This window comes from Petromyzon marinus, unplaced genomic scaffold (assembly GCF_048934315.1).
Source record: "Petromyzon marinus isolate PM22_M1 ecotype Great Lakes invasive population unplaced genomic scaffold, UKy_Petmar_22M1.pri1.0 PM_Scaffold_57, whole genome shotgun sequence".
Taxonomy (NCBI): domain Eukaryota; kingdom Metazoa; phylum Chordata; class Hyperoartia; order Petromyzontiformes; family Petromyzontidae; genus Petromyzon; species Petromyzon marinus.
The window spans coordinates 82,539-108,793 of record NW_027423579.1 but is presented as its reverse complement, the minus strand read 5'-3'; the positions used below and the strand labels follow the sequence as shown (position 1 = coordinate 108,793).

General features: G+C 57.7%; 2 protein-coding genes across 2 annotated transcripts; one reads left to right on the top strand and one right to left on the bottom strand.

Annotated features, from left to right (window-relative positions):
• Positions 1 to 913: 913 nt before the first annotated feature.
• LOC142923489 (transmembrane channel-like protein 7) lies at positions 914 to 14,982 on the top strand. Its single transcript, XM_076064631.1, has 15 exons — positions 914 to 1,111; positions 6,484 to 6,632; positions 7,238 to 7,456; positions 7,671 to 7,747; positions 9,426 to 9,571; positions 10,235 to 10,382; positions 10,821 to 10,994; positions 11,200 to 11,363; positions 11,462 to 11,609; positions 11,785 to 11,882; positions 12,006 to 12,189; positions 12,816 to 12,946; positions 13,390 to 13,545; positions 14,195 to 14,273; positions 14,470 to 14,982. Exons 1-15 carry the CDS (start codon positions 993 to 995, stop codon positions 14,743 to 14,745), a joined length of 2,268 nt encoding a protein of 755 aa, XP_075920746.1. The 5' UTR covers positions 914 to 992; the 3' UTR covers positions 14,746 to 14,982.
• Positions 13,909 to 26,014, bottom strand: LOC142923490 (NAD-dependent protein deacetylase sirtuin-7-like). Its single transcript, XM_076064632.1, has 10 exons — positions 25,866 to 26,014; positions 19,553 to 19,690; positions 19,331 to 19,435; positions 19,078 to 19,148; positions 18,704 to 18,776; positions 17,708 to 17,806; positions 17,100 to 17,339; positions 16,841 to 16,921; positions 16,555 to 16,661; positions 13,909 to 16,157 (listed from the first exon to the last, which is right to left on the bottom strand). The coding sequence occupies exons 1-10, from the start codon at positions 25,986 to 25,988 to the stop codon at positions 15,794 to 15,796; spliced, it is 1,401 nt and encodes a 466-aa protein (XP_075920747.1). The 5' UTR covers positions 25,989 to 26,014; the 3' UTR covers positions 13,909 to 15,793.
• Between the last annotated feature and the right edge of the window lie 241 nt (positions 26,015 to 26,255).

Sequence of the window (26,255 nt, the reverse complement as noted above, 5' to 3'; positions counted from 1 at the left end):
GCGGGGGGGGGGTTAAACATCGTCGCAAATCTCGTGACGTCATTTATGGACGGTCCCAGAGGGACATCACCACACACGGACCCGCGGTCCCGCGTTCACGTCACGACCATCAACTACAACCACTTCCGACATTTGGACTGTCACCTTTCCCAGCCATCAAAGACAAAGATCCCCCGTGTAGCCTTAACAGAGACTGTAGGGGCAAGTGCTGTTAGCGAGCAGCACCTGTGAAGGCCGGCACTGAGACACACGAGGGGGTGGGTGGCCCACACCACGCCCGGCCGCCTTTGTCTCCCCCGGTGGCGATGTTCACCACACACCGCACCAGGTGCTCATTTTGAGGCTGAGTCGACCTAGGGGAGGCCCAGGACCGGTTCAGATAATCATCACTGGTGTTGGCCATATGCCAGAGTCGAACTCGGGCGCGTCGGGTGCGTGGCGCAGCGCGCTAACCGCTGCACCACCGCTCCCACCACCACCACCACCGCCGCCGCCGCCGCGGCCGTCGTCATGACCACGGCCACGCAAGTCCCCCCAGCGCGTCACGCAGCGCCACTTGCACAATGCCGGAGAGGACCCCTCCCCTACCCCCCACCCCCCACCCCCACCCTACCCCCACCCCCTCCCCTACCCCCCACCCCCCACCCCCACCCTACCCCCACCCCCTCCCCTACCCCCCACCCCCCACCCTACCCCCACCCCTACCTCCACCCCCCACCCCTACCTCCACTCCACCCCCTCCCCCACCCCCTACCCTACCACTTCACCCTCCATCCACTCCCTCCTCTTATCCCCTCCCTCACCTGCACCACCCCCTCCCTCCCCTCCCTTTCCCCTGCCCCTCTGCCCCTCCCCTCCCTCCCCTCCCTCCCACCTCCCTCCCTCACCTGCACCCCTCCCCCCGTCCCTGCGCCGGGCACCCCGCGCCCACTCAAAGAGGCCAGTCGCTTCCGTCTCGTAGTCGCTGCTGCTGCTGCTGTTGCTGCGTGGCCATGAGCTACGCTGATGCCCCCGATGGCCTTGCCAGCGCCCTGGGGATGGAGGCGAGTGAGGAGGACGCGACCCCCCTCAGGGAGCAGACGCTGAGGCTGGAGGAGAAGAGGCGCATCATGTAAGGGTAGACCCCCCCCCCCTCTCTGACCCCCCTCTCTCTGACCCCCCCAATGGCCCTTCCCGGATCCTACTATGACCCCCCCCCACCCCTTTGACCCCTCTCTGATCCCTCTCTGATCCCTCTACGATTCCTCCCGAATCTTGATACCCCTACGAGCCCTCTCTGATTCTCCTTCATCCCATCCCCCGACTAATGGAACACGGAGGCAGTCTTTGGACAGATGTCTCTCTGTGTCCCCGTGTCTCTCACGGGACAGGTGTCTCTCTGTGTCCCCGTGTCTCTCTGTGTCCCCGTGTCTCTCTGTGTCCCCGTGTCTCTCACGGGACAGGTGTCTCTCTGTGTCCCCGTGTCTCTCTGTGTCCCCGTGTCTCTCTGTGTCCCCGTGTCTCTCACGGGACAGGTGTCTCTCTGTGTCCCCGTGTCTCTCACGGGACAGGTGTCTCTCTGTGTCCCCGTGTCTCTCAGTGTCCCCGTGTCTCTCATGGGACAGGTGTCTCTCTGTGTCCCCGTGTTTCTCACGGGACAGGTGTCTCTCTGTGTCCCCGTGTCTCTCACGGGACAAGTGTCTCTCTGTGTCCCCGTGTCTCTCACGGGACAGGCGTCTCTCTGTGTCCCCGTGTCTTTCTGTGTCCCCGTGTCTCTCACGGGACAAGTGTCTCTCTGTGTCCCCGTGTCTCTCACGGGACAAGTGTCTCTCTGTGTCCCCGTGTCTCTCACGGGACAGGTGTCTCTCTGTGTCCCCGTGTCTCTCAGTGTCCCCGTGTCTCTCATGGGATAGGTGTCTCTCTGTGTCCCCGTGTCTCTCACGGGACAGGTGTCTCTCTGTGTCCCCGTGTCTCTCACGGGACAGGTGTCTCTCTGTGTCCCCGTGTCTCTCAGTGTCCCCGTGTCTCTCATGGGACAGGTGTCTCTCTGTGTCCCCGTGTCTCTCACGGGACAGGTGTCTCTCTGTGTCCCCGTGTCTCTCACGGGACAGGTGTCTCTCTGTGTCCCCGTGTCTCTCACGGGACAGGCGTCTCTCTGTGTCCCCGTGTCTCTCTGTGTCCCCGTGTCTCTCACGGGACAGGTGTCTCTCTGTGTCCCCGTGTCTCTCACGGGACAGGTGTCTCTCTGTGTCCCCGTGTCTCTCACGGGACAGGCGTCTCTCTGTGTCCTCGTGTCTCTCAGTGTCCCCATTTCTCTCACGGGACAGGTGTCTCTTTGTGTCCCCGTGTCTCTCACGGGACAGGTGTCTCTCTGTGTCCCCGTGTCTCTCACGGGACAGGTGTCTCTCTGTGTCCCCGTGTCTCTCTGTGTCCCCGTGTCTCTCTGTGTCCCCGTGTCTCTCTGTGTCCGTGTCTCTCACGGGACAGGTGTCTCTCTGTGTCCCCGTGTCTCTCACGGACAGGTGTCTCTCTGTGTCCCCGTGTCTCTCACGGGACAGGTGTCTCTCTGTGTCCCCGTGTCTCTCACGGGACAGGTGTCTCTCTGTGTCCCCGTGTCTCTCTGTGTCCCCGTGTCTCTCTGTGTCCCCGTGTCTCTCTGTGTCCGTGTCTCTCACGGGACAGGTGTCTCTCTGTGTCCCCGTGTCTCTCACGGACAGGTGTCTCTCTGTGTCCCCGTGTCTCTCACGGGACAGGTGTCTCTCTGTGTCCCCGTGTCTCTCACGGACAGGTGTCTCTCTGTGTCCCCGTGTCTCCCACGGGACAGGTGTCTCTCTGTGTCCCCGTGTCTCTCTGTGTCCCCGTGTCTCTCTGTGTCTCAGTGTCTCACACGGGACAGGTGTCTCTCTGTGTCCCCGTGTCTCTCACGGGACAGGTGTCTCTCTGTGTCCCCGTGTCTCTCTGTGTCCCCGTGTCTCTCTGTGTCCCCGTGTCTCTCTGTGTCCCCGTATCTCTCACGGACAGGTGTCTCTCTGTGTCCCCGTGTCTCTCAGTGTCCCCGTGTCTCTCACGGGACAGGCGTCTCTCTGTGTCCCCGTGTCTCTCACGGACAGGTGTCTCTCTGTGTCCCCGTGTCTCTCAGTGTCCCCGTGTCTCTCATGGGACAGGTGTCTCTCTGTGTCCCCGTGTCTCTCACGGGACAGGTGCCTCTCTGTGTCCCCGTGTCTCCCACGGGACAGGTGTCTCTCAGTGTCCCCGTGTCTCTCATGGGACAGGTGTCTCTCTGTGTCCCCGTGTCTCTCATGGGATAAGTGTCTCTCTGTGTCCCCGTGTCTCTCACGGGACAGGTGTCTCTCAGTGTCCCCGTGTCTCTCATGGGACAGGTGTCTCTCTGTGTCCCCGTGTCTCCCACGGGACAGGTGTCTCTCTGTGTCCCCATGTCTCTCACGGGACAGGTGTCTCTCTGTGTCCCCGTGTCTCTCTGTGTCCCCGTGTCTCTCACGGGACAGGTGTCTCTCTGTGTCCCCGTGTCTCTCTGTCCCCGTGTCTCTCATGGGACAGGTGTCTCTCTGTGTCCCCGTGTCTCTCACAGGACAGGTGTCTCTCTGTCCCCGTGTCTCTCTGTGTCCCCGTGTCTCTCTGTGTCCCCGTGTCTCTCACGGGACAGGTGTCTCTCTGTGTCCCCGTGTCTCTCAGTGTCCCCGTGTCTCTCATGGGACAGGTGTCTCTCTGTGTCCCCGTGTCTCTCACGGGACAGGTGTCTCTCTGTCCCCGTGTCTCTCTGTGTCCCCGTGTCTCTCATGGGACAAGTGTCTCTCTGTGTCCCCGTGTCTCTCACGGGACAGGCGTCTCTCTGTGTCCCCGTGTCTCTCAGTGTCCCCGTGTCTCTCATGGGACAGGTGTCTCTCTGTGTCCCCGTGTCTCTCACGGGACAGGTGTCTCTCTGTGTCCCCGTGTCTCTCACGGGACAGGTGTCTCTCTGTCCCCGTGTCTCTCTGTGTCCCCGTGTCTCTCACGGGACAGGTGTATCTCTGTGTCCCCGCGTCTCTCACGGGACAGGCGTCTCTCTGTGTCCCCGTGTCTCTCTGTGTCCCCGTGTCTCTCACGGGACAGGTGTCTCTCTGTGTCCCCGTGTCTCTCATGGGACAGGTGTCTCTCTGTGTCCCCGTGTCTCTCTGTGTCCCCGTGTCTCTCACGGGACAGGTGTCTCTCTGTGTCCCCGTGTCTCTCACGGGACAGGTGACTCTCTGTCCCCGTGTCTCTCACGGACAGGTGTCTCTCTGTGTCCCCGTGTCTCTCACGGGACAGGTGTCTCTCTGTGTCCCCGTGTCTCTCACGGGACAGGTGTGTCTCTGTGTCTCCGTGTCTCTCACGGGACAGGCGTCTCTCTGTGTCCCCGTGTCTCTCTGTGTCCCCGTGTCTCTCACGGGACAGGTGTCTCTCTGTGTCTCCGTGTCTCTTACGGGACAGGTGTCTCTCTGTGTCCCTGTGTCTCTCACGGGACAGGCGTCTCTCTGTGTCCCCGTGTCTCTCTGTGTCCACGTGTCTCTCTGTGTCCCCGTGTCTCTCTGTGTCCCCCTGTCTCTCACGGGACAGGTGTCTCTCTGTGTCCCCGTGTCTCTCACGGGACAAGTGTCTCTCTGTGTCCCCGTGTCTCTCACGGGACAGGTGTCTCTCTGTGTCCCCGTGTCTCTCACGGGACAGGTGTCTCTTTGTGTCCCCGTGTCTCTCACGGGACAGGTGTCTCTCTGTTTCCCCGTGTCTCTCACGGGACAGGTGTCTCTCTGTTTCCGTGTTTGTTCGGAGACTCCGCGTGGGGCCCGTAAACAAATTTCGTTCGACTCCCCCGCCTTGCACAACTCCCCCCCCCATCCTCCTGACCCCTCGCTTCGCTCTGGCCCCACCTCCACAGGGCGAGGTTCCCCTCTCGCGTGGTGGGGGACATGAGCAGGGGGGGGTAAGAACAGGGTTATGGACTGAGCTGGGTTTTTGTGAAGTGGGTCCAACTGAGTCGCAGACGTTATTCTTTCGAGGCAACACATTTATACTGGTAGGAACCTCCTGGTTACACCAGCCCACAGGGGATTATTGTGTCCGTCCGTCCGTCGTGCATTAAGATGTTTTTCTCGTTCGTGTTTTTGTTTTTTGTTTGTTTGTTGCGGTTGCACCCGATTCAAGAGCCGAATGGCTCACAGGGCTATACCAAAAGAAATACATTGAAAATAAATTAATCTCGATTTAAAGCTTTCGTGACTGCAAGGATTCATCTTCTTTGGTTCTTTCGGTAAAGTCACGTAGAATGAGAATAAAATAATAAATTGATAAAATAAAATAACACAATAATATTCTCACGACGTTTCGGCCACAACACAAGTGGCCTTCATCAGGTGAAGGGACTAGACTGTCTGGAGGACAGCGCTGGAGTGAAAGTCTCGTCCCTTCACCTGATGAAGGCCGCTTGTGTTGTGGCCGAAACGTCGTGAGAATATTATTGTGTTATTTTATCAATTTATTATTTTATTCTCATTCTACGTGACTTTACCGAAAGAACCAAAGAAGATAAATAAATCTGACAATGGGAGGGGTGGAGAGGGGAGGGTGGGGAGGGACTGGGTGGGGAGGGTGGGGAGGGGCTGGGTGGAGCTTCCAGCTTGTAGGACGTGGAGCTTCCAGCTTGTAGGACGTGGAGCTTCCAGCTTGTTGAACGAAGCGACCCCGGTCCCTCTCAGGGACCCACCTTATATCCCCCTGGGTCGGGGCTGGCTCCGCCCAGGCCCCGCCCGCCTTGTCGAGCGTTCGAGCTCCCTCTCGATCCCCCTCGAGAGCTCTCCCGGACACGTGATCACCCCCTAGCCCCCCCCCCCACCTGGGGCCATTTCTGTGGACACTCCGGATCACGTGTCTACAGGGTCACCCAGAGTGTCATGGCCTGGGGCAACCCTGTCCCTGGGCTGACACGCTCCCGCTCCCCCTTGTGGGAGCCCCCATCACACGCTATGCGCGGTGCCCGCGCTATCCCAGCTGGTACTACACCCATCTACGGGGTGTACGCGATGACGATGCATCGCACGCGTGCTATAGTAAAGCCGGCATCACACAGCAACCCACCCAGTGCTGTCCGCGACATAGGAACATCGCCGCTGACGACCCTCCCGGGCCAGCACTATACAGTGACATCCCTGATGTCACTACATTTGGATAGGGTGTCGGGGTTACGGTTAGGGTTGGGGATAGGAGCTGGTGGTAGGGTTGGGGTATTGCTGAGATTGGCTGTGGCAAGGAGTATCGCCAGCAGATCCCAGGCTGTTTGTGGCAGGGTCGCCCATCGTAATAACCCCAAGGGTTATTGGTGTCCGGCGTGTGGCCCCTGTCCTCGGGTTGTCTTCGTGTCAGGTCAGGTGCACCACGCGCCATGTGTGTGGGTGTGTGGTGCTGCAGGTGCTCGCTTAGCAGCACTTGCCCCAACAGTCTGTTAAGGCTCTACGGGGAATCTTTTTGGTGCTGCAGGGCACTTATGGCGCGGGATGCGCCGCTGCTCTCTCACTGGGAGTCGTGGCGCAGGAGCATGAGCACCCGAATGCGCAGGTCGCGAGCCGGGGCCCACGGGGCCCTCAAGAGCACGGCCCTGTGGAGCGGCAGCCTCAAGGAGATCGCAGGTGGGCCACGATCGCACGCCCCGTGGCGTGGGGCACCTAGCCTGGCACAGCAGGCACCACACACGTGCACCACGCCACACACGCGCACCGTACCACGCGCGCCATGTGACGATCGCGTTAGGCCAGCCGGTGCTTTGTCCTCGGCCAAAGCGTCTGATGGTCGAGAGGCTGCATTTGGATCGGCGAGGAGGAATGAAGCTCGGTTCAGCGGCGGTCAAGATCGGCGCGCTCGTCTGCCTCGACCTCCCGGCACGATCGTCCGCTCAACGAGCGCTCGCTTCTACAGAACCGTCACGAGTCGCGTTCCCGAGAGGGACGGGCATCGTTCAGGCGGCAACAAAACCGCAGAGCAATGGGGCTCGCCCGATCGGGCCACAATCCCAGGGGAAGGTCGAGTATTTTTAGTCTCACAACGTCGTCACCCGCCGACGAAACCGAGATCTAGCCGCGCATTTTTAAGTGCCAGGGCACCGCGTGGAAGTACCCAGGGTGGAGGGCGCCGCCCCCCATTGCCGCACGCAGCACAACAGCGGCGTCGCTGCCTCGTGTTTCACCTGCCCTCGCCATGACGCTGGCGCCTTTGTGGATCCCGTGCGGGGACGCAGGTCGCTTCGGATCGGCCATCCAGTCCTACTTCTCGTTCATGCGCTTCCTCGTGCTGCTCAACGTCTGCCTCTTCCTCATCATGTTCTCCTTCGTGGTCATCCCCACCATCGTGAACGAACACCTCGGGGTGGCCACCACGCCTGCCCCCGTGGCCATCACGCCTGCCCCCGTGGCCACCACGCCTGCCCCCACGGCCACCAGCTCAACAAGCAACAGTAGTGAGCGACGCACGGCACACACCACTCACACAGCACACACCAATCACACAGCACACAACACTCACACAGCACACACCACTCACAGCATACAACACAGCGCACACAGCACACACAGTGCACACGACACTCACAGTGTACACACCACTCTCACACAGCACACAGGGGATAGGCTGTCTCCGTGCCTCATGCCGCTGCCCGTGTCTCTGCCTCTCAGAATGCTTGGTGGACAATCTCCCGCTGCGCCCTCTCGGCTACTTCTACGAATATGTGCTTGATGCACTATCAGGCACGGTGAGTGCATCCCCGCATACAACGCTCATGATCACTCGCGGTACCATCACTTACTGGCCACTCACCACATAAGTACAAATGTAGTGTCGTAGATCTATTTCTTCCTTCTCGCTCGAGGCTTGTGTGTGCGTGCGGGTGGCGTGCGTCACACACACGCACTCTATCGGAGACGAGGTGGTCGCAGGAGGCACCGTCCTCCCCTTTTATTGTTGTTGAGTTCACGCCACCACTCGGGCCCCTCCCTCTCTCTCACGACCCCGCTGCCGCACGACCCGTCCCACACACGACCACGCTGCCGCACGACCCGTCCCAGACACGACCACGCTGCCGCACGACCCGTCCCAGACACGACCACGCTGCCGCACGACCCGTCCCAGACACGACCACGCTGCCGCACGACCCGTCCCAGACACGACCACGCTGCCGCACGACCCGTCCCAGACACGACCCCGCTGCTGCACGACCCGTCCCAGACACGACCACGCTGCCGCACGACCCGTCCCAGACACGACCACGCTGCCGCACGACCCGTCCCAGACACGACCACGCTGCCGCACGACCCGTCCCAGACACGACCACGCTGCCGCACGACCCGTCCCAGACACGACCACGCTGCCGCACGACCCGTCCCAGACACGACCACGCTGCCGCACGACCCGTCCCAGACACGACCCTGCCCGCGTTGCATCGACGGCGTCCACCGGGACAGCCAACCACTGTCCGGCCGCGCAATGCCCGGGCGAAGGCGGCGGCGGTGATGAAGGCGGCTATAACGACAGCGACGACGAGACGAGTCTAATCCCAGAACCGGCAGCCCGGAGCTCTCGCGCTCAGCTGCTTTTATTCCCCTCGGCGCGGCCTGGCTCCGCCCTAGCCGCGCCTCCCTTCTCGAACCCACCAGAGGGTTCCAGGGGCTTCTCCACGAGGTCTACCGTGACCCTTGCCCCAGTTCCTCCGCCCTGCCGGCACACACACACCGTGTACGTGCTCAACGGCGTGTGCGCTAAGTGCCCACCTGCAGTTGCAGCTGCTGTCCAACAGTCAGCGCGATGTCACTACACAAATACTCGCCAGCTACTCGCCACACCAGTGCAATCACTCGCCCCACAAGTCTCGATACCACGCAACCACGCACCATCTCCACCCCTCAGCACCCATCGCACATTTCCACGTGTGTGGGTAAGTACGTGCGTGTATGTACATGTCAACAAAGATCCCCTGCGTAGCCTTAACAGAATGCTGGGGGAACTGCTGTTAGCGAGAAGCACTTATGAAGGCTGGCACGGAACACGAGGGGGTGGGGTGGACAGCAACACGCCCGGCCACCATGGTCTCCCTGGTAGTGTTTACACACCGCACCCGCTACTAATTTTAGGCCAAGTTCACCTACAATGGGGAGCGGTAGTGTAGCGCGGTTAGCATGCTGTGCTACGAACCCGGTGACCCGAGTTCGATTCCCGCTCACGGCAAACATCGGTGACAAATGAGTAGCTGGTGTGGTGTATAAACATCAACACTGTAGAGGCAATCGCGGCGGGGCATCACGCTGGCCACCCGTGCCCTCGTGTGCCGTGCCGGCCTTCATTGGCGCTACTCGCTAACAGCACCTGTCAAATCGGTGTGTTAAGGCCACACGGGGGGGGGATCTTTGTCACTGTGCGTGTGCGCCGCGTACCAGGGTTTCCTGGAGAAGACGTACCTCTTCTACGGGTTCTACCCGAGCACGACGGTGGGGTCGCTGAAATGGGCCTACTCGCTGCCCCTCGCCTACCTCCTCTCCAGCATCGCCGTGCTGTTCGTGTCGCTGCTCTGGGTCGTCAGGCGGTGGGTACCCAACCCCGCGGCCCCTGCGCACGTGGACGCCGCGCGGATCGTCCTCGTGCGCGAACGCACGCTTTACGCAGCATACGTTGTCCTCATGCGGCACTCAATGCGCACGTGTGTGGACACGTGTCACGTGTATGCGAGTGTCTGTGTGTGCAGTTGGGACCGTAGGGGGGGTACAGCTGGTGCATCTAACGGTCATCTCAATCAGCCAAGCCATGGCACCTGGGTCTGTGAGGTCACCGTCACTTAGTGGCGAATGGCGGGTATTGGATAGGTATATGTGCACGTAGTGGGGAGTGGTGGTGCAGTGGTTAGCGCACTGCGCTGCGACCCCGGCGGCCCGGGCTCAAATCCTGCGAAGAGTGGCGAATATCTGAACTGGTACTGGGCCTCCTCTTGGTCGACTCGGCCTTAAATGAGTACAGTACCTGGTGCGGTGTGTAAACATCGCCACTGGGGGGACAAAGGCGGCCGGGCATGGCGCTGGCCACCCACTCCCTCGTGTGCCATCCCTTCATAGGCGCTCGCTAACAACCTACTAAGGCTACGCAGGGGATCTTTGTGTCTGTTATTTGTGTCACGTGACACTACGCCCGCGTAAGCGAGGTGCTCCAGGTGAGACGTCGTAAATAACGCGGTTCTCTGCGTCTCCCTGCCCAGCTCCGCGCAGGGCTGGAAGCTTGGCGCATTGCAGAGCGAGGCGAGCGGGCTGCACTACTCACCGCAGGTCTTCTCCGGGTGGGACCACAGCCTGCGAGACGCCAACTCGGCTATGCTCAAGCACAGCAGCCTGGCCTACCAGCTGCTGGTGCGCATTGGGGGGGGGGGGCTCACACACACACACGGCAGTGAGAGGCGTGTTCCAGGAGCCGTGTTTACGTGTGTACGCACGCGCGTGTGCGTTTGTATCTTTCCTGCATGCGTACGCACGTTCTCCCGTGTGCGCGTGCAGAGCGGTCGGCGCACTGCTCTACGAACCCGGCGACCTGAGTTCGATTCCGGCTCCAATACCGGTGACGATTATCTGAACTGGTCCTGGGCCCTCAAAATGAGTACCTGGCACGATTTGTAAACATCAGCACCTTGGAAAACAAGGGCGGCCGGTGCGTGGTGCCGGCCGGCCACCCACCCCCTCGTGTGCCGTGCCGGCCTTGGTGAGGTGCTCGCTAAACAGCACCCGCCCGAACAGTCCACCAAAGGCTACACGGGGGAAGGGGGATCTTTGTCTTTGCGTGCGCGAGTGCAGACGGACCTGGGCGAGGAGCGTTCCCGCAAGAGGATCGCCGAGCGCACGCGCGCACAGAAGGCGCGCGTGTACGTGGTGCGCGTGCTGCTCAACGTGCTGGTGCTGGCACTGCTCGGGGCAGGCTTCTACTGCATCTACTGGGCGACCACCTACTCGCAGGGCTACAAAGCGGGAGTACGCCACCCCTACCCCACCCCCACCCCCCCCCCCCGTGCGCACACGTCAACAAAGACGACGATCCCCCGACAGCCTGCACAGGCTGTTGTGTGGCAGGTGCTGTTCAGAAGGAGGAGTTGAGTAAATATGTCCTGCTGTGGCTACTCTCTGAAAGGCGAGACTTGTGAAACGGACGAATTTGCTGTGCGACGCGTCTTCCCAGGATCTGAACGCCGGGAGCGTCCAGGGTGGTGTGGACTTCTTGGTGCAGTACCTCCCGTCCATCGTCATCACGCTCGCCAACTTCCTGCTGCCGCTCATCTTTGGGATGACTATCGTTTGGGAGGACTACTCCCCCGGTTTCGAGATTCGGCTCTCACTGCTCCGGTCAGTGGTGGCACGGACACGCACACGGACACAAAGGCAAACACACGGACACACACCTGCGCTAACCCCGACGTGGGCCGTGCCGTGCCATGCCGCAGGTACGTGAGTCTGCGTCTGGCAAGCGTGGCCGTGCTGCTCGTGACGCTCTGGTCTCGGATCACGTGCAACAACAACAACAGCATCAGCATCACCAGCAACAGCAGCATCAGTGACTGCCAGCAGTGTGGGTACAACATAAACTACCCGGTAAGGTCCAGAACGCTCACTCTCATTCACCAACAATCACTCGCCTTCACCCCCATGCCGCACTCACTCACCCTCACCTTCAGAGCCACCACTCGCCCACTACCCTCACAGATCACCAACCCTCACACTTCACGCTCAACCACCGCTAACCCCCCCCCCTCCCCCACCCGTTTAGTGCTGGGAAACGCGCGTGGGACAGGAGATGTACAAACTCACCATCTTCGACCTGATCACCTCCCTCGTCAGCGTCCTACTCGTGGAGTTCCCGCGCAAGTAAGCGAACTCGCGCGGCCAACGGCACCGCCCCTCGCCACGCTCCTCGCCCACTCACTCGCCCACTGCACACCCAGCCCTCGCACGGCATGGTGGCGAGCGTGACGTCCACGTGTCTCCCAGGATGATCGTGACGCACTGCGGGTGCGGGCTGGCGCGCTGGATGGGCGAGCAGGAGTTCTCCATCCCCGACCAGGTGCTGCACATCGTGTACGGCCAGACCGTGTGCTGGGTGGGCACCATCTACTGCCCGCTGCTGCCCTTGCTCGCAGCCATCAAGTACACCATCTTCTTCTACAGCAAGAAGGCAGGCCACGCCATCCCCGCCACAACCGCACTGTCACTACCGCCGCCACCACCACCACACTACGACCACGACACGTGCGCGTCTTGACTCTCTCACGCGCTTGCACATCCGTTAAGTCGGACTGGGTGGCAGGTGGCGCAGTGGCAACTCTACTGGTGCCTTGCAGAAAGTAGTTCTTGGGTTCGATTCCTGACTTGAGTGCCTTCCATGTGGAGTGTTTTCCCCCAGTACCAAATGGATTCACCAGGTTCCTCCCAAATATAAAAACAAAAAACTCAATTGAACCGTTATTGGCCAAACATACGAATGCTGAAAAGTGACGTGCAAATTACTCAACTGGGATCACAGACGCAACATTCACCCCCTTCTGCGAAAAAGTAGCAGGACCCTCCTGAAACCGTCTTCCTGGGTGGACGAGCAAAACGGCAATGAGGCGGTGCTCATCTCCTGTTCACAGCCCTGAGCCAATGGTGGAAAGTCCACATTACCATGGGAAAAAAAAAGAAATAGGAATAACATTCGCACGTCTGTTAGCGCCCTCGCGTATTCTGTGCGCGCATCGCCGACACGCGTCGCCCGTGACCGCCGCGTGCACCACCGCTTCTGCTGCTGGCTGTGTCTCACAGCTGTCGCTGATGCTGAACTGCCGGCCAGCAACGCGCCCGTACCGCGCCTCCAGCTCCATGTTCTTCTTCTTCATCGTGCTGCTGCTCGGGCTCCTGCTCTCCTGGGTGCCGGCCATCTACACCATCGGCGGGTGTGTGCCACAACAACAGCCACGCCACAACAACACCCACGCCACAACACCTGTCCCACAACACCAACATCACAAACCCCAGGGTGTGTGCTGCTGCCGCCATTGTGTGGGGGCAATTACAGCAATTCCAGGCACGAGCGTTTGGCTTCGTGTGGAAGGAACTCGGGAGATAACCCAGCACCGCGCATTACGACACTCAACACTCCACAGATGGATTTAAGAATCCATTGCTTAACTGCCTCCACCTCGCCACGCTGCGCCACGTGCACACAGCAAAGTGCCCGCGCAGACAAACAGGCTGCCCCAGGGGCGAGTAGCAGTAATAGCGAGCGGCAGTCGTGGTGGGTCACGGCGAGTGGCGGCGGTGGTGGTAAAAGGAACAGCGAGGCGAGTGGTGTTGGCGAGTAGCTGCCGTGGTGTCCCGGGTGCCCCTGTGAGTGCAGCATCCGCCCGTCGCAGGCGTGCGGACCGTTCACAGGCCAGCGGCTGCCCTGGGCGGTGTTGGTGACAGCAGTGCAGGCCCTGCCACACTGGCTCGACTCCATCCTCGAGTTCTTTGCCTCGCTGCTCTTCGCAATCATCCTGGTCGTGCTCTCCAGGTGAGCGATGGGGGGGGGGGAGGTACGTGTTACAATCCGTTGTACGGTGTATTTGTTTTAACCCCTCCCTCCACCTTGAAAATCACCTTGGCAAACAATTCTAGATTTAAAGCTTTCGTGACTGCAAGGATCCATACTCTTTGGTTCTATTCGGTAAAGTCACGTAAAAAACATGACTTTACCGAAGAGAACCAAAGAGTATGGAACCTTGGCAAACAACCACGCTGAAACGAGATCATGTCACACCCTCAGTGGTGAGCGGCGGTTGTGGTTGTGTTGATGTGACGTGTGTGGATGTAGTGCAGGTGTGGAGAGTTGCAGTGGTTAGCGCACTGCGCTATGGACTCGGCAAAGAGTAGGCCATTATGTGCAACCCAAATTTTATTTCCGATAACGACAAACATCAGTGACACATATATATGACCAAGTTCTAGGCCTCCATTAGGTCGACTTAGCCTGTAAACATCACCACTTGGGAGACAAAGGCGACGAGGCATGGTTCGGGCCACCCACCCCTTGTGCCGTGTCAGTCTTAAATAGATGCTCCCTAACGGCACTCACCCGGACAGCCTGTTCAAGGCTATAGGGGGCCTGTCTTTGCTTGTGTTGATATCGCATGCTTGTGTGTGTGTGTGTGATGACTTGACAGCCTCTTCCTGTTCTACATGACCACGCTTAACAATGCGCACGCGCGCGTCATCAATCAACTAAGAGACGAGCTGGCCATGGTGAGCCTCCACACCAACTCCCTGCCTGGCTGCTCACCCGCACACTCACTCGGAGGCTTACACACGCACTCACTCACATGCACTCACCCAACCCACTCACACGCTTGCCTCTGTTCCCCGTGTCTGGTCCCTGTCCATGGTCCCTGCGTGACCCCCGTGCGTCTCCCATGCCCTCCCCAAACCGTACCCCGTGTAGGTGGGCCGTGACCGGGCCTTCCTGGCCAAGCAGGTGAAGGCCACTTCCAAGGGCGGCGAGGCCGGGCGGCACCGCGTGGCACGCGGTCGCACCTCCTGCCTGGGCGGTGTGATTAACCTGGCGTACCAGCGCCACGGCGACGAGGGGGGTCCGCCGCAGGGGGCCCGCTTGGGGACGGGGCCCGCGAGGGACGTCGTGGGGCGGGCGGGGGTCCAGCACGGGGAAGGGGACACACCGCTACCCGGGACCCCGGCCCCCAGCGAGACCCCGTACTAGACTCAGTTGCGCGGCAGGCCCGCGGTCCGTAAATATAACTATAAATTTCTCTCACGAATGTTTACTCGCAAAATGAAATGTAGCCGATTAGAAGACTGTGAAATCGTTGTTGATTACTGCGCACCCACAACTAAAGCACCTGCAGAGTGATCGTGACTTGTAGCAATATGCGCCATGATGCATTGGCCGGGACCGTGGCTCCTGTGACACTCCTAATAAATGCAGTTGTTGCATATACCTCGCTGCACGGCTACTGCACTGGCATTGGTGTCCGGTAACGGCGATGGGAGGGACTGTGGCGAGTGCAGTAGTGCTCGCATGAATGCCTCGCCAACTCAAAACGCCTCGTATCGCACATCTTCATCTCGACCATTCCGATGCTCGGCCATAGTTGTAGCCTGGGGGACCCTCCGATGGCTGCCGTCCCTGTGCGGTATTAGGCGAACGCAGCACTATCCTGCAAGTGGACTTTAAGTCTATTATCAGGAGGCGATGTTATTATCGGTTTTCCCAATTTGTTACTTTTTTTTAATCTGGCAAATTTGGAGCGTGATGCCGACACACGACGGCCTGCTGTTTGTCGAACGATGTCACGAATCCCTCATGTCCATTGTCAAAAAGATGGTGCAAAGTTTACGGTTAATGCACCATCACAGTATTAACCAGGACAGCCCTGGGGCTTCAACTGCAAAGCTCCTACCAGTCCCATAAACTCAGCCCAGCACAGACCAAATCTGCCCAAATCTCTAACGAGGGTTGAGCCCGGTTAGTACTCTCAAGGGAAGGTGCCAGGAAATATCAGGGCCTGTAGGTTTGGTCTTGAGGTGGGCTAGAAGACAGCTGTATAGCACCGGATTCCTGGATCTTATCTGAACGGAGCTCTGAGCGCTCCTCCCTCGTATATGTGTGCGAGTTTGCTCCGGAAAATCTGGTTTCCTCTCCACGTGCCACTTAGGCATCGCCAAACAGCCCAGTACATGAACCTTCTGCGAACGGGTCCTGACGACTCAATGTGGCTCGGCGGAGCTTCGTCCCTCTCCAAAACCGCTCAGCGCTTGCGCCGCTTCACGCGCCGCGATTTCGCGAGGCCTTTTCCGAACCAACCCGGCGCCGCCAGGCTCCCCGCCACTGCCACCTTTCCTCCCCCTCCAGCCCTCGCCACATCCTCCCCAGTGCCGTACGGAAGCTCGCACTCCTCCACAGGGGCCGCCGCCAGTCCCGTCCTCTCGCCCTTCGGGCGAGCGGCCTCCTCTCCTGCCGCGAAGGCCCCCGCGGATCGCTGCGCAATGACACAGAGCGGCTCCGGCCCCACCGCTGCCAACGTGGCGGCCGGGGCGATGGGTCGGCGAGAGTGGCTGCCCTCTTCCCCGGGGCTCAGCGGAGTGGCCATGAGGAAGATGGGGTCGGTATCCCTGCCGTACGCGACGACACGGGGCAGACAGCGACACACACAGCACGCGCACGGCTCACCCCAACGTGCACATTCACGTGCCCATGCGATGTGTTTGAAAAAGAAAGCACATGCACATTTGCTGATCCCAAGTGCAGCCTCGACTAACTTTGGGGTAACTGTTGCTAAGTGAACTTCACATCCACACCACCACACTCCCGCACCACCACACACCCCCACACCCGAGGGCAGTCAACTTTTCCACAGACCCCGAATAATTTTGAAACCAGGTCTATCAAATTTGTGCAGTCGACTGCAATAAAGTTGAATGCAACGCCGGTAGCAGATCTCTGCACAAATAAATTCTGAACGCGATACCAATCCCCGGGCTGTCTGGGTCACTCGGACAGGTGGCTCACCTGCTGTAGGCCGGGATGCCCAGGCCCAGCTGCTGCATGAGGAGGCGCAGAACTTCGTCGCAGGCCGCGTGGATCTTCAGCTCCGCCGCCGCGTCCTTGGGCGTCCACTGGGATGCGCGCAGGGACGCACGTGGAGGCACGTGGAGGCACGTGGAGGCACGTGGAGGCACGTGGAGGCACGTGGAGGCACGTGGATGCACGCGCGTTAATTATGAGCGGCGGCAGCAGAGACACGCGAACAAGCGCGCCCCCCCCCCCCCAACACGCAGATTCCCCGCGCCCCCACCTGCAGGTTGACGATGTAGAGCTTGGGTCGCTGAGCAGGGGGCCGCTCCATCCCCCACAGGCACGGGTACCTCCTCAGCACCTGCACCCACGCGGACGCGCGTGGTGAAGTAGCGGGGGGGGGGGGGGGGGCGTGGCGACTGACGGTTGGCGATGGAGCGATTGGCGAATCGTTGGCGAGCGGCGAGAGTGAGTGGGTGGCGAGTTGGGTGGCGAGCGTCGTGGCGGGTGCAGGACAGCGCAAGCGGGACGCGTCTCACCTTCAGGCTGCTGCCCAGGCACAGGATGGCGTCTGCCTTCCGCGCGGCCCCCGCCGCGCCCGCCCAGTTGAGGGGGCGCTCCAGCGTCCCGCGCTCCCCGAAGTGCACGATGGTGTCGCGCAGGGGCCCTCCGCAGCCGGCCGGCCCTTCGCACGCGCGCCCCGTCTCGTGCCGCCGCACCCCCGTGCGCTCGGTGACGTCGAAGAGCCGCACGACTTGGCGCCCGCACATCGAGCACGCCTGCGCGGGCAAGCGGAGCCGCGGCGGGCGACGGCGAGAGAGACGCGGGCAGAGGGAGAGACGGGGGAGAGACGCACGCACGGAGAAGAGAGAGAGAGAGACGTGTGATCTCACAACTACAGACAGAAGGGAAGCAGAGGCTTTAGCACACATCACGGGCAGTGTCTTACAACTGGAGTAAGTGGGTCAGTAAGTGCATGGTTAAGTGGAGGAGTGGGAGAGTAAGTTGATGAGTGGTTAGTCAGTGGGTGAGTGAATGGGTTAGTAGGTGGGTTAGTAGGTGGGTTAGTAGGTGGGTTAGTAGGTGGGTTAGTAGGTGGGTGAGTAAGTAGGTGAGGGAGTGGGGTGAGTGGTGAGTTGGTGCTAACCTCCATGTACATGTTGCCGTGCAGCTCGCTGAGTGCGTTGGGGGCGAGACCGCTTCGCACATGCAGCCCGTCACAGTTCTGCGACACCACGTGCTGCACCTGCCGCACACACACGACCCCCGTGTGCTGCTTGACATCTGTCAAAATACTGGACATGTGTAGAAATAAATGTTCTGATTCAGATTGCAGTGAACACCTATGGAGGCCAGCATGGCAAACGAAAGAGTGGGTGGCCAGCAAAATGCCGGGCCACCTTTGTCTCTTGAGTGGTGATGTCTACACAAATTTTCGTCACTGATTTTGGCCGTGAGTGGGAATTGAACCACTTTATTACTATTCCTTCATTACACACAGACACACAGACACATGCAGACACAAAGAAAGATACAGATACACATATACAAAGGACAGAGATCCCCGTACAGCCTTAACAGACTGTTGGGGCAAGTGCTGTTAAGTGAGCACCTTTGAAGGCCAGCACAGCACTTGAGGGGGTGGGTGGCCAAGACCACGGCCAGCTGCCTTTGTCTCCCTAGTGGCGATGTTTACACACTGCACCAGGTACTCATTTGAGGCTGAGTCGAACCTACGTTGAGGCCCAGAACCGGTTCAGATAATCGTCACTTGTGTTGGTCGTGAACGGGTCGCCAGGTTCGTAGCGCAGCACGCTAACCGCTACACTACCGCTCATACACAGATACACACACACGTGAACCCTTAAAGATAACAATGGCTGCCATGCACCGCTAATTGAGAGGTGCTTGCACCAGGCTAGTCTCAGCATGTCACAGAGCAGAATTAACTCAGATGACTGGCAGATGCACCAGCGGTGCTTCTCGCTCTCCCACATGGCTGCGTTTTATCTGCCCGGCGCTCCGCTCATTCCTCCACCCTTCGCTGTTGCGACTGCGTGTGGGTGTGATTTGCGTGGCGAGTGGTGTGGAAGTTTGGGGGATGTGAGTGGCAAGGGGGCTAAATCCTAAGTGGGGTGCTCACCAGCCCCTCGCGATGCAGCTGTGCGAGACACATGTGTGTGAGCGTGGGCTCAGCGTCGCTCAGCTCCACCATCCTGCACACACACACACACACGGGCAGGGGGAAAGAATTCCACACACACAACATAGCCCATTGCCATTTTAGCCATTAAGTGGCGGACGATGCCACCATCACGCTTCGTGCGCTTTGAGGCCAATGAAAGTGTGGAAGGCTCACTGCTAGCAGGAAGTCACTACGGAGCAGACCCAAGTGGGTGCAGATGTTTCTTCTTGAGAAGGGTCCTCGTTTCGCAACACGTACATCCACGCCACACACACACACACACAGAAGCTCGTTCCACATAGCAAGCACTCCCGCATCTCCCCCCGACTTACCCAACGCTCTGTCCCCTCTTCAGGAGCGTCCACACCCCACGCGGGCCCCGATAGTCCGGGATGGCGGCGGCCTGCGCCACAGGCACACGGCCCAGAGAGGCGAATGACGAGGTGAGAGTGACGAGTGTGTTCGTGAGGTGTGCGTTAGTGAGCTGTGAAAATGGGTGATGGTTACAGTGAGCACGGGGATCTTTGGGAAGGTGGAGAGCCAGGGGAGAGGAGAGGGTGGGGTGGGGAGGGGAGCGGCCCCCACCGTGCTGATGCCGGCTCCCGTGTAGGCGATGAGGAAGCGGGCCCCACGCACGGCCTCCGCCAGGAGAAACACCTTGCGCTGCAGTTCCTCGGCAGACTCGTGTCTCTGCGCGCACGGACATGCCGTGCGTCGTGAGCGAGGAGGGGTGTATCTGTGAGGTGTGAGCGAAGAGGTGAGGTGACGCGGTGCTCGCGGTGAGGTGTCTCCCCCCCCACCCCGTACCTCGTCGGAGCGGCCCCGCACGGCTCGGGTGCGCTCCTCGCGTCTCCTCAATCGCTGCCAGAGCTCGGGGCATGCGGAGAGAGCAGCGTGCTCAGCAGGGGACCACGACGAGGGGCACCTCGTCACTACGGTCCGCAGCTACACCACACGCACACACACAGCATGGAATACACACACAGCATGGAATACACACACAGCATGGAATACACACACAGCATGGAATACACACACAGCATGGACTCCACACACCATGTACACGCTATACACAATGCATGGTCTACATACACACCATGTACACGCTATACACAATGCATGGTATACATACACACTGCATGGTATACATACACACCATGTACATGCTATACACAATGCATTGTTTACATACACACCATGTACACACTACTCACAATGCATGGTCTACATACACGCCATGTACACACTATACACAATGCATGGACTACACACAAACATCATGGACTACATACACACAGCATGGACTACACACACACAGCATGGACTACACACACACAGCATGGACTACACACACACAGCATGGGCGACACCCACACACACCGCAGCGGGAATCTTAACTCGGGCCGCTGGGTTCATAGCGCAGCCTGGTAACCGCCCCCCTAGGCATACACCATAGACTCCACACACACACACACGCGCGCGTAACACACAGACACGCGCGTAACACACAGACACGCGCGTAACACACACGTGTAACACACACACACGTGTAACACACACACACGTGTAACACACACACACGTGTAACACACACACACACACGTGTAACACACACACACACGTGTAACACACACACACACACACGTGTAACACACACACACGTGTAACACACACAACACACACGTGTAACACACACAACACACACGTGTAACACACACACACACACGTGTAACACACACACACACACGTGTAACACACACACACACACACGTGTAACACACACACACACACGTGTAACACACACACACACGTGTAACACACACACACACGTGTAACACACACACACACACACACGTGTAACACACACACACGTGTAACACACACAACACACACGTGTAACACACACACACACGTGTAACACACACACGTGTAACACACACACACACACGTGTAACACACACACACACACACACGTGTAACACACACACACACACGTGTAACACACACGTACGTGTAACACACACACGTGTAACACACACACACGTGTAACACACACACGTGTAACACACACACACACGTGTAACACACACACACACACGTGTAACACACACACACGTGTAACACACACACACGTGTAACACAAACACACACGTGTAACACACACACACGTGTAACACACACACACGTGTAACACACGTGTAACACACACACACACGTGTAACACACACACACACGTGTAACACACACACACACACGTGTAACACACACGTGTAACACACACACGTGTAACACACACGTGTAACACACACACGTGTAACACACACACACGTGTAACACACACACACACACGTGTAACACACACACACACACACACGTGTAACACACACACACACATGTAACACACACACACACGTGTAACACACACACACACGTGTAACACACACACACACGTGTAACACACACACACACGTGTAACACACACACACACACACACGTGTAACACACACACACACACACACGTGTAACACACACACACACGTGCAACACACACACACACACACGTGTAACACACACGTGTAACACACACACACACACACGTGTAACACACACACACACGTGTAACACACACACACACGTGTAACACACACACACACACGTGTAACACACACACGTGTAACACACACACACGTGTAACACACACACACACACACGTGTAACACACACACACACACGTGTAACACACACACACACACACGTGTAACACACACACACACAAGTGTAACACACACACACACACACAACACACACACACACACACACGTAACACACACACACACGTGTAACACACACACACACACGTGTAACACTAACACACACACACACGTGTAACACACACGTGTAACACACACGTGTAACACACACACACACGTGTAACACACACACACACGTGTAACACACACACACGTGTAACACACACACACACACACGTGTAACACACACACACACACACAAGTGTAACACACACACACACACGTGTAACACACACACACACGTGTAACACACACACACACACGTGTAACACACACACGTGTAACACACACACACGTGTAACACACACACACACACACGTGTAACACACACACACACACGTGTAACACACACACACACACACGTGTAACACACACACACAAGTGTAACACACACACACACAACACACACACACACACACGTAACACACACACACACGTGTAACACACACACACACACGTGTAACACTAACACACACACACACGTGTAACACTAACACACACACACACGTGTAACACACACGTGTAACACACACGTGTAACACACACACACACACGTGTAACACACACACACACGTGTAACACACACACACGTGTAACACACACACACACACACACGTGTAACACACACACACACACACAAGTGTAACACACACACACACACGTGTAACACACACACACACACGTGTAACACACACACACACACGTGTAACACACACACACACACACGTGTAACACACACACACACACGTGTAACACACACACACAAGTGTAACACACACACAGTGTAACACACACACTCGTGTAACACACACACACACAAGTGTAACACACACACACACAAGTGTAACACACACACACACTCGTGTAACACACACACACACTCGTGTAACACACACACACACACTCGTGTAACACACACACACACACTCGTGTAACACACACACACACTCGTGTAACACACACACACACACTCGTGTAACACACACACACACGTGTAACACACACACACACACGTGTAACACACACACACACACACGTGTAACACACACACACACACGTGTAACACACACACACACGTGTAACACACACACACACACACACGTGTAACACACACACACACGTGTAACACACACACACACACACGTGTAACACACACACACACACACGTGTAACACACACACACACGTGTAACACACACACACACACACGTGTAACACACACACACACGTGTAACACACACACACACGTGTAACACACACACACATACACGTGTAACACACACACACGTGTAACACACACACACACACACGTGTAACACACACACACACACGTGTAACACACACACACACACGTGTAACACACACACACACACGTGTAACACACACACACGTGTAACACACACACACAAGTGTAACACACACACACAAGTGTAACACACACACACACAACACACACACATAAGTGTAACACACACACACACACAAGTGTAACACACACACGTGTAACACACACAAGTGTAACACACACACACACGTGTAACACACACACACACACGTGTAACACACACACACACACGTGTAACACACACACACACGTGTAACACACACACACACACGTGTAACACACACACACACACGTGTAACACACACACACACACGTGTAACACACACACACACACGTATAACACACACACACACACACACGTATAACACACACACACACACACGTGTAACACACACACACACGTGTAACACACACACACGTGTAACACACACGTGTAACACACACACACGTGTAACACACACACACACACGTGTAACACACACACGTGTAACACACACACACACACGTGTAACACACACACACACACACGTGTAACACACACACACACACACGTGTAACACACACACACACGTGTAACACACACACACACACGTGTAACACTAACACACACACACGTGTAACACACACGTGTAACACACACACACACGTGTAACACACACGTGTAACACACACACACACACGTGTAACACACATGTGTAACACACACGTGTAACACACACGTGTAACACACACGTGTAACACACACACACACGTGTAACACGCACGTGTAACACACACGTGTAACACACACGTGTAACACACACACACACACGTGTAACACACACACACACACACGTGTAACACACACACACACAAGTGTAACACACACACACACACACAAGTGTAACACACACACACACAAGTGTAACACACACACACACACGTGTAACACACACACACACACTCGTGTAACACACACACACACACTCGTGTAACACACACACACACACACTCGTGTAACACACACACACTCGTGTAACACACACACACACACTCGTGTAACACACACACACGTGTAACACACACACACACACTCGTGTAACACACACACACGTGTAACACACACACACACACACGTGTAACACACACACACACACACGTGTAACACACACACACACGTGTAACACACACACGTGTAACACACACACGTGTAACACACACACACACGTGTAACACACACACACGTGTAACACACACACACACGTGTAACACACACACACACGTGTAACACACACACACACGTGTAACACACACACACACGTGTAACACACACACACACGTGTAACACACACACACACGTGTAACACACACACACACACGTGTAACACACACACGTGTAACACACACACACACACGTGTAACACACACACACACACGTGTAACACACACACACAAGTGTAACACACACACACAAGTGTAACACACACACACACAACACACACACACACAAGTGTAACACACACACACACAAGTGTAACACACACACACACGTGTAACACACACACACACACGTGTAACACACACACACACAAGTGTAACACACACACACACACACGTGTAACACACACACACACACGTGTAACACACACACACACGTGTAACACACACACACACGTGTAACACACACACACACACACGTGTAACACACACACACACGTGTAACACACACACACACACGTGTAACACACACACACACACGTGTAACACACACACACACGTGTAACACACACACACGTGTAACACACACACACACACGTGTAACACACACACGTGTAACAACGTCGCAGCACCCGACACGCTTACGGACATCTCGCGGTCCACTCGCGCCGAGGTTTCCGTGCCGGGGGCGAGCGTCGGGGGAGGGGCGAGGAGAGAGGAATGGAGACGGTGGTGGTGGTGGGGGGTTTGTGTTGAGGTGGTGGTGGTGGGGGGTTTGTGTTGAGGTGGTGGTGGTGGGGGGTTTGTGTTGAGGTGGTGGTGGGGGTTTGTGTTGAGGTGGTGGTGGTGGGGGGGTTTGTGTTGAGGTGGTGGTGGGGGGTTTGTGTTGAGGTGGTGGTGGTGGGGGGTTTGTGTTGAGGTGGTGGGGGGTTTGTGTTGAGGTGGTGGTGGTGGGGGGTTTGTGTTGAGGTGGTGGTGGTGGGGGGTTTGTGTTGAGGTGGTGGGGGGTTTGTGTTGAGGTGGTGGTGGTGGGGGGTTTGTGTTGAGGTGGTGGTGGTGGGGGGTTTGTGTTGTGGTGGTGGGGGGTTTGTGTTGAGGTGGTGGTGGTGGGGGGTTTGTGTTGAGGTGGTGGTGGTGGGGGGTTTGTGTTGAGGTGGTGGTGGGGGTTTGTGTTGAGGTGGTAGTGGGGGGGTTTGTGTTGAGGTGGTGGTGGGGGGTTTGTGTTGAGGTGGTGGTGGTGGGGGGTTTGTGTTGAGGTGGTGGTGGGGGTTTGTGTTGAGGTGGTGGTGGTGGGGGTTTGTGTTGAGGTGGTGGTGGTGGGGGGTTTGTGTTGAGGTGAAGTTGAAAAACAGTGGACGCGCGCACGCTGTGAATGGAGAGCAACTCGGCATCCCTGATTACACAAACCCGACACTAAAACTGCACACACCACACACGCCACTAACACTACACACACCACACACGCCACTAACACTGCACACACTACACACACTGTACACACTACACACAATGCACACACTACACACACTACTAACACCGCACACACCACACACGCCACTAACACTGCACACACTACACAAACCACTAACACTACACACACTACACACACCACACACTACACACACCATACACGCCACTAACACTACACACACCACACACGCCCCGTGTAGCCTGTAACAGCCTGCTGGGGCAAGTGCTGTTAGCGAGCAGCACCTGTGAAGACCGGCACGCACGCCCCGCACAACCACCGCAAGGCTCCCGCCCCTCACCCGCTTCTCGTTCTCGGCGCGCTCCTCGCGTCGCCTCCGCTGAGCCGCGGCCTCCGCCTTCCTCGCCTCGCGCGACGACGGCGGTGGTGGTGGTGGTGGTGGCGACAACGGCGGCGGCGCCATCGTCTCCAGGACACTGGAGGCCCCTTGACGTCATTGACGCCCGCGGTGACGTCATGTTCTCTCGCTCGCGAAACGACGTCACGCACGTGGCAACGCGGGTGTGTGTGGGGTGGGGCGGCGACACCCCTCGCGCGTCATTTGTTCGATTGAAACCGCGGACTGTCGTGACGTCACGCGGCCATCCACACTACGTGAAGCGTGAAAGTCTCGACGCTGCCGGCGAGGCATCACGGCACAGACCCAGGTGCCATGGGTTCACTGAGATGA

Coding starts and splice junctions, on each gene's coding strand:
- LOC142923490 (XM_076064632.1), bottom strand. CDS start 25,988: ATGGCGCCGCCGCCGTTGTCGCCACCACCACCACCACCACCGCCGTCG. Junction 19,691..25,865: donor GCGCCGAGAACGAGAAGCGG/GTGAGGGGCGGG, acceptor CGTGTGGTGTAG/CTGCGGACCGTAGTGACGAG. Junction 17,340..17,707: donor ACGGCAACATGTACATGGAG/GTTAGCACCAAC, acceptor TTGCCCGCGCAG/GCGTGCTCGATGTGCGGGCG.
- LOC142923489 (XM_076064631.1), top strand. CDS start 993: ATGAGCTACGCTGATGCCCCCGATGGCCTTGCCAGCGCCCTGGGGATG. Junction 6,633..7,237: donor CAGCCTCAAGGAGATCGCAG/GTGGGCCACGAT, acceptor GCGGGGACGCAG/GTCGCTTCGGATCGGCCATC. Junction 7,748..9,425: donor TTGATGCACTATCAGGCACG/GTGAGTGCATCC, acceptor GCCGCGTACCAG/GGTTTCCTGGAGAAGACGTA.